Genomic DNA, 9022 nt, shown 5'->3' with positions numbered 1-9022 from the left:
CTCTTCTATTCTCAGCTATTTGTAAGGCCTCCTCAGACAACCACTTTACCTCCTTGCATTTGTTTTTCTTGGGGATGGTTTTGGTCATCACCTCCCGTTCACTGTTTTGAACTTCCATCCATAGTTCTTCAGGCATTCTGTCTACCAGATCTAATCTTTTGAATCTATTTGCCACCTCCACTGTAAAATAATAAGAGTTTTGATTTAGGTCATACCTTAATGGTCTAGTTGTCTCCCCTACTTTCTTTAATTTAAGGCTGAATTTTGCAATAAGGAGTTCATGATCTGAGCCACAGTCAGCTCCAGTTCTTGTTTTGCTGACTGTATAGAGCTTCTCTATCTTCAGCTGCAAATAATATAATTAATCTGATTTTGGTGTTAACCATCTGTTGATGTCCATGTGTAGAGTCATCTCTTGTGTTATTGGAAAAGGGTGCATTCTCCTGGCCAAACTCTATTAGCCTTTGCCATGCTTCATTTTGTACTCCCAGGCCAAATTTTCCTGTTATTGTGGGTATCTCTTGACTTCCTACTTTTGCATTACAATCCCCTACAATGAAGAGGGCATACTTTTTGGTGTTAATTTTAGAAGGTCTTGTAAGTCTTCATAGAACCATTCAACTTCACTTTCATTGGCATTTGTCATTGGGGCATAGACTTGGATTACTGTAATGTTGCATGGTTTCCCTTGGAAACAAACTGAGATCATTCTGTCATTTTTGAGATTTCACCCAAGTACTGCATCTTGAACTCTTCTGTTGACTGAGGGCTACTCCATTTCTTCTAAGGGATTCTTGCCCACAGTAGTAGATACAATAATCATCTGAATTAAATTCGCCCATTCCTGTCCATTTTAGTTCACTGATTCCTAAAATGCTGATGTTCACTTTTGTCATCTCCTGCTTGACCACATCCCATTTACCTTGATTCATGGACCTAACATGAATCAAGGTTCCTATTCAGTATTGTTCTTTACAGCATCAGACTTTACTTTCACCACCAGACTCATCCACAACTGAACTGCATTTTCACTTTGGCCAAGCCTCTTCTTTCTTTCTGGAGCTATTTCTCTGCCTTTCCCCAGTAGCATTTTGGACATCTATTGACATGGAGGGCTCATCTCTTGGTGTCATATTTTGTTTGCCTTTTCATACTGTTCATGGGATTCTCACAGCAAGAACACTGAAGTGGCTTGCCATTCCCTTCTCCAGGGCACCAAGACATTTTAATGATGGCCATACCAACCAGTGTGATATGGTACCTCATTGTAGTTTTGATTTTCACTTCTCTAATAATTAGCAGTGTTGAGCATCTTTTCATGGGCATATTGGCCATTTTTATGTCTTTTTTGGATAAATATGTATTTAGGTCTTCTGGCCATTTTTTGATTGGGTTGTTTCTTTGTTGAGCTATAAGAGCTGTTTGTATATTTTGGAAATTAATCCCTTGTCAGTCACATCATTTGCACCATATTTTCACAATTTGTCACAATATTTTATCCCATTCTATAGGTTGACTTTTCATTTTGTTTATGATTCCCTTTGCTGTGCAAAAGTTTGAAAGTGTATTTTTGCTTTTATTTCTATTGCCTTCAGAGACTGACTTGAGAAAATATTGATATGATATATGTCAGAGAATGTTTTGCCTGTGGTCCCTTCTAGGAATTTTATGGTGTCATATCTTAGGTTTAAGTCTTTAAGTAATTTTGAATTTATTTGTGTGTATGGTGTGAAGGTGTGTTCTAATTTTATTCATTTACATGCAGTTGTTCAACTTTCCCAAAACCACTTGCTGAAAAGACTTTGTTTTTCCCATTGTATAGTCTTGCCTCTATTGTCAAGGATTAATTGTCCATAGGGGAGTGGATTTATTTCTGTGCTTTCTCTTCTGTTCAGTTGGTCCATACGACTATTTTTGTGCCAATACCATGCTATTTTGATTATTGTGCTTTGTAGTATTGTCTGAAGTCTGGGAGGCTTATGCCTCCTGCTTTGTTCTTTTTCTTCAGGATTTCTTTGGCAATTTTGGGGGTCTTTTATGGTTTCATATAAATTTTAGGATTATTTGTTCTAGTTCACTGAAAACTGTTATGGGTAATTTGACAGAAAGAAAGTGAAAGTCACTCAATCATGTCCGACTATTTGTGACTGCATGGACTACACAGTCCATGGGATTCTGCAGGCCAAATCACTGCAGTGATTTGGGATCTCATTAAATATGTGGATTGCTTTGGGTAGTATGACTATTTCAACAATATTAATTCTACCAATCCACAAGCATGGGGTTATCTTTCCATTTCTTTGAATTATCTTCAGTTTATTAATGTTTTATAGTTCTTATAATTTCACCTCTCACCTTCTTGGTTAGGTTCATTCCTAAATATTTTATTTTGGTGAGTGTGATTTTAAAAAGTATTGTTCTTTTACATTCCTGTAATGATATTTCATTGTTAGTGTAAAGAAATGATACCAGTTTTTATGTGTTAATCTTATATCCTTCTACCTTGCTGAAATTGTTGATCAATTCTAATAGTTTTTGTGTGGAGTCTTTAGGGCTTTTTCCATATATAGTATCTCATCATCTGCATATAATGACAATTTTATTTCTTCCCTTCTAACTTAAATATCTTTTATTTTTGTTTTGTTGTCTGATTGCTGTGGCTAGGACTTTCAATACTATTGGAAGAGGTTATGCAAAAACCCAAACTAACTTTTTAGCCAACTCGGGATGTTGAATAGAAGAGGTGAGAGTGGTGTCCTTCGCGTGTTCTGTATTTTAGCAGGAAGCCTTTCAACTTTTCACCACTGAGTATTATATTAACTGTGGTTTGTCATTGATAGCTTTTATGTTGACATATGTTCCTTCTATACCCATTCAGTAAGAGTTTTCATCATGAATGGATGTTGAATTTTGTCAAGTGTTTGGTTGACACTTGGTTTTTGTCTTTTCTTTTGTTGATCTGGTGGATCACATTGATTCATTTGCATATGTATAGCCATCCTTGTGAACTTAGGATAAATCCCACTTGGTCATGTTGTATGATCTTTTTTATGTGTTGTTGAATTTGAGTTTGCTAATATTTTCTTGAGAAATTTTGCTATATTCATCTAAGATACTGGCCTGTAATTTTCTTTTTTGGGAGTGTCACTGCATGAATTTGGTATCAGGGTGACAGTGGCTTCACAGAATGTCTTTGGTAGTGTTCCTTCGTCTTTAATCTTTTGGAACAATTTGAAAAGGATTGGTGTAAGTTCTTTGTATATCTGGTAGAATTTGCCTGTGAAGTCATCTGGTCCTGTCCTTTTGTTACATATTCTAGTTCATTTCTAGTGATTGGTCTGTTCAAGTTGGTAAGCTGATGCAGTGGCTGATGCCTGGTTCTGGTGCCCAGTAGTGGTGGTGGCTCACGCACGCCCTCAGAGATCATGATGGGAGCAGAGGTGGCTTGTGATCTCCCCTGGAGTCTGCAAGGATGTTTTTATTTTTTGAGAAACCTCCATACTGTTTTCCATAGTAGATGCCTATTTACTACATTCCTTCCAACAGTGCATGAGGGTTCTTTTTCTCCAGATCCTTGCCAACACTGTCTCTTGTCTTTTTAATATTATCTATTCTAACGGGTGGGCTTCCCTGGTGGCTCAGCTCGTAAAGAATCCGCCTGCAATACAAGACACCTGGGTTTGATCCCTGGGTTGGGAAGATCCCCTGGAGAAGGGAACAGCTACCCACTCCACTGTTCTGGCCTGGAAAATTCCATGGACTATACAGTCCATGGGGTTACAAAGAGTTGGACATGACTGAGCGACTTTCAAAAAAAAAATTTCTAACAGGTATAAGGTGACATCTCACTGTGGTTTTGATTTGCATTTTCCTTATAATTAGTGATGTTGAACACCTTCTCATAGACCTGTTGGTCATCTGTATGTCTTCTTTGGAAAAATGTTTATTTGGATCCTCTGCCTATTTCTCGACTTTTTTTTTTTTTCTTGGTGCTGTTTTATGAGTTTTAAAAATATGTCTTAGATATAATCCCTTATCATATATATGTGGTTTACAATTATTCTGTTTTCTAGGTTGGATTTTCCTTGTGTTGGTTTCTTTTCCCATGTGCAGAAGCTTTTGGTTTTTATGTAGTCCCCCTCATTGATTTTTGCTTTTGTTGCATTTACTTTTAGTGTCAGATCAAAAAATCATCACCAAGACCAATTTCACAGAGCCTTCCCCTCTGTTTTCTTCTGAGTTTTATTTTTGTAGGCCTTACACTCAACTCTTTAATCTAATTTTTGTATATGGTACAAGATAGTGGGTTTAGTTTCATTCTTTTGCATGTAGCTGTCCAGTATTCCCAACACCATTTATTGAAGAGACTGTCCTTTTCTCACTGTATATTGTTGGCATCTTTATCAGAAATTAATTGTCCATATAGGCATGGGCTTATTTCTAGGCATTCTATTCTGTACCATTGATCTGTGTCTGTTACTATGCTGCTGCTGCTAAGTCGCTTCAGTCATGTCTGACTCTGTGCGACCCCACAGACGGCAGCCCACCAGGCTCCCCGTCCCTGGGATTCTCCAGGCAAGAACACTGGAGTGGGTTGCCATTTCCTTCTCCAGTGCATGAAAGTGAAAAGTGAAAGTGAAGTTGCTCAGTCGTGTCCAACTCTTAGTGACCCCATGGACTGCAGCCCACCAGGCCCTCTGTCCATGGGATTTTCCAGACAAGAGTACTGGAGTGGGGTGCCACTGCCTTCTCCATTACTATGCTAGTACCATACTATTTCAGTTTGTTATAGCTAATATAGTTTGAAGTCAGGAAGCATGACACCTTCAGCTTTGTTCTTTCTCAAGAGTGCTTTGGCTATTCAGAGACTTTGGGGTGCCATACAACTTTTAGACTTCTGTGTTCTATTTCTGTGGGAAAAAAATTGGCATTTTAATAGCAATTTCATTGACTCTGTAGGTTGCTTTGGGTACATGCATGCTAAGTTGCTTTAGTAGTGTTCGTCTCTTTGTGACCCTAAGGACTGTAGCCCGCCAGGCTCCTCTGTCCTTGGGGATTCTCCAGGCAAGAATACTGGAATGGGTTGTCATTCCTCCTCCAGGGGATCTCTCTGACCCAAGGATCGAACCCACATCTTTTAAGTCTTCCTGCATTGGGGGGTGGGTTCTTTATCCCTAGCCTGCTTTGGTTAGTAGGGACATTTTAACAGTATTGAATTTTCAATCTGTGAGCACACAGAATCTCTCTTATTTGTACCCTCTTCAGTTTCTCTCACTAGTGTCTTACTTTCAGGTCTTTTACCTCCTTGGTTAAATTTATTCCTAGGTATTTTGTTGTTTTTAGGGCAATTGTAAAATAATTGATTTCTTAATTTCTCTGATACATTCTTGATTTCCTTAAAATATAACTCAAGTAATTATTTTCAGGGGGATATATTTAGCTGATACTCTTCCTTATTAAAGTATCAGAATGTGTAGGAACAACTGTCAGGATTTCTGATTTTCCTATTGTGCTTTTCTTTCTGGGACAAGAATAATCCTCATTTTTTTTTTCCAATGAAGTAATTGAAACCAAAGATGTTACATGGTGTCTTAGCCTTCTGTCTAGAACTGCAGCTCTTGACTTGATAATTCAATGTTATCTTCTAATATCTGTTATATTAAGGACAGAATAAATAAGGTATGCATCTGATATCCTTTTTCCATGTATTTCCATAGTCCTCTTTCTCAAATTAACAATGCCATCTTGGTCTATAACAACTATTTATTTGTAGTAAAAACCAAACTAACAGGATTATCTATTCACTCATTTATTCCTTTCACATCTGTGGAATGTTCTCTTGAGAAAAATATTACAAAAGGGATCAAGTAAAATTCAGAAAGTATCACATAACTTCATAGAGAAAGTTTTGTGTAATAGATCATGGTTGTTAGGAATAAATGCCTAAATCAAGTGTTGGCTATGTCCAGTCAACTGAACTTAATTTGCATTAAGTATTAACTGCACAGGAAGAAAAAATTATGAGTTCAGCCTTGTCTATCAAAATTGGCTTTTTTTCATGAATAATCAGATTTTATGACGTTTACTTGTTTTCAGTTTGTATTTTTTTTTCAACTGCAAAATGTGTTAGGTCTATTTAGGAGAAGCTCATCATCAAGTTAACATAAAAGGAAAATAAAATTTGCTAATATGTTATAGTTACCAATTTCCAATTAGATATTTCTTTTAATTAGGTGTTTTATACAACTCTAGTAGAATCTGATGCTCATAATTCAGCTGTTAGTATTTGTGAGTTTATTACAACTTGATGGGATGTTGGAATGCCACAAAGACTTCTGGGACGTAATTTATTACTTTTTATGTATGAGGGAGGTAACTAGGCACATTCTATTGTTACGTGATTTTAATGCTCAAGGACAACTTGTAGGGTTGTCGTGATCCTACAGAAGTATTGTGGAATCTGGGTCAAAGAGATTAAGTGACTTGTCTTAGGTCACACAGCTAATAAATGTTAGTGCTTAATTCAGTCGCAAGGCTGTATAACACCAGAGACCTTCTTACTCCTGAAGCACCCTGACGCTCACCACTAATGGTATTGAGCTTCAAAGACTTGTGCCCATGACCCACAGGAAGTTATATTTGCCATCACAGTCCAATGCTTACATCCATGTATCCACATAATTAAACAAAAGCTTCACACAAAATTCTTTTATTGACTGTGATACCGTGATGTGCTCTGATATTTTCTATTCTATCCTATTTTCAAAAAATGGTAGTTGTGATTCTCTAAATTGATAAAATGACCCATTACTAGGTTTTCATATGTATTTTGGAAACTCCTAATCTAAATGCCCTCTTTAGACATCTTGCAGTCTACTATCCAATTATGTAAGTATACGTGTTGAATTACTAACCAATGAAAACTATATGGCTAGGTTACTAGATGTCATCTTAATAATGTATTCCAAATTTGTTTTTTCTCTTTTCTGGTCCTTGACTATAATAATGAGATCTATATCTTCAGCAAACTTGCTAATATAAAACAATGCCTTATCACTAAAAAATAAAATTCAATATGAAGGGTATATTGGCAGGACAACAAGCAGCAGAGGCACCTCAATCTGGGCATGCTGGTCTAGGATATGCAGAGCATTGAGTTTTGTCCCCAAGATTAATGTCTTTCTGTGAAACACTTGAGAGTATCAAATACCCACAGGGCACCAAGAATTTAAGTCTAGCTCAAAGGCGTTATTGTGTTCAAGCCTATTTCTTCCAGCCTTTCTCTCTCCTACTTACCCTCAGTCCCTTGCTCTAGTTCTGCTTCCTGTTACAAGGTCCATGCTGTACACCCAAGGATGGCAGAGATGAAGCCTGGGCTGACAGGTACTGGAATGGATCTCTTCCTTGATTCTTCCTCTACTTCACTATACATTTTTTTAAAGATATTTGCAAAATGTAATATAGTTTTCATGCACATGTATATACTTTAAATACTCTAAAATAAGCAAATGATTGTTGGTATATAATTATACTTTTTTTTGGTAAGTATGAAAAATTTGTTTTCAATGAGCACCTCATTCCAAGAGCTCCACTGAAATGTTTATTTTAGTTTAAACCAACTAATACTATGTAACAAAATCTTTCTCTGAAAAGCTACTGAAATACAAACATGGAGGACCAGTTGAAATGGCTCTAAATTGAACACAAGTATCTTTTGCATGGATAAACTACTAACAGCAATAGATAAAAACTACAGCAAAGTTATTTCACTAATTCAATATTTTATTTGGTGTCAGGCATATAACTTTTAGTTATGTCATTTAATTAGTAATTTGAGAAGAAAGTCTAGAAAATATCAATTGTGCCACTAAAAGAGAGAGTTAACTTATTTATTGAAGCATTTACTGTTATTCTTTTTTATATCTACTTAGGTACAAAACTTTTGTAAGAAAGATAACACTTTTATTGCATTATATAAGTTCATATTTACAGGAGTCATAATGCAAACTCATAAGCATAAATATACACGACGCAACCATTAAAAGTTTTGAAACTGAAAACTATAGTTTAACAGGCAAAATACTTAATATGGCTTTTAAGAAAAGTAACTGTTTAGAAATGATATGTTATTGCCCCATTCTAGTCATTTGTCATCAAGTGAACATAAAATTATGATCTCTTTAAAATGATACGTTATCTAAGCCAATGCTGTACACATTTTTAATGTAGTATGCAATGATGCATAGCTTTCTTAAATGTACATATGTACATATGTATAGATATACAGTACACAGACAGTTGTTTTAATACCCCTGAACATCTTGAGTAAAACTCTTATCACTTTTCTATTATAAAACTACTTGAAAAGTGGGTATAACTTCTTGGTATTGCAGTTCAATTTGACAGAATTGAAAAAAAAAAAAGTTGGTTATAAATACATTCTTTACAAAAAATTGAATAGTGGTCCCGCACTCATCCTTTATATTGCAGTGAAAACATTTGATTCATTTAAAGGTATTTACATCTAGTTGTCCTTGGTTTCTGTGTGAAATATACAGAAGAATGAGAATACTGTAGGCAGGCCTATTTGTTAGATTTTTCTACTTGTTCATTTTTGCGTAGGTTCCAAATCTCGTGAGTTGTTGTTTATTTCTATTTGCCTTGTATTACTGCTGCTGCTGCTTCTTTTGGTGTTCTGGGAACACTGGGTGACTTTACTTCTAGGAACAGGAAGAAAAGATTTAACTCTTGAAACACCCAACTCAGTCTTTGATTTACTGTTGCTGCGTTCGGTCATTTGATGGCTGCTGAGAGGACTGACCTCCTGTAAGAAAGGAAAACAGAACAGCTTAATTGGATATTGTTCCCAACTTCTGTGATCAGTACTAACTTCCTCCTCTCTGTTCCTGTACAAGTATGTATGAGTTTCTCCCTTAACATAGGTTCTCAGGGGGGAAAAAAAGGCAGGGGAGGAGAGAAGTTGAATACTTAATGTCCTATAGACTCACTGTCTGATCTCCAC

The 9022-nt window shown here is 36.2% G+C and overlaps 1 protein-coding gene across 1 annotated transcript in view; it reads right to left on the bottom strand.

Annotated features, from left to right (window-relative positions):
• Positions 1–7764: 7764 nt before the first annotated feature.
• The window catches only part of CTTNBP2 (cortactin binding protein 2), a 164379-nt gene continuing 163121 nt past the window's right edge, over positions 7765–9022 (bottom strand). Inside the window, exon 22 of the mRNA XM_040259872.1 lies at positions 7765–8824. Within this exon, the coding sequence (XP_040115806.1) occupies positions 8609–8824 (216 nt within the window). The 3' untranslated portion in view covers positions 7765–8608. The remainder of the gene's footprint in view (positions 8825–9022) is intronic.

This window comes from Oryx dammah, unplaced genomic scaffold (genome assembly GCF_014754425.2).
Source record: "Oryx dammah isolate SB20612 unplaced genomic scaffold, SCBI_Odam_1.1 HiC_scaffold_18, whole genome shotgun sequence".
Classification (NCBI taxonomy): Eukaryota; Metazoa; Chordata; class Mammalia; order Artiodactyla; family Bovidae; genus Oryx; species Oryx dammah.
The sequence above is the reverse complement of the archived record's forward strand: the minus strand, read 5'-3'. Positions and strand labels throughout refer to the sequence as shown.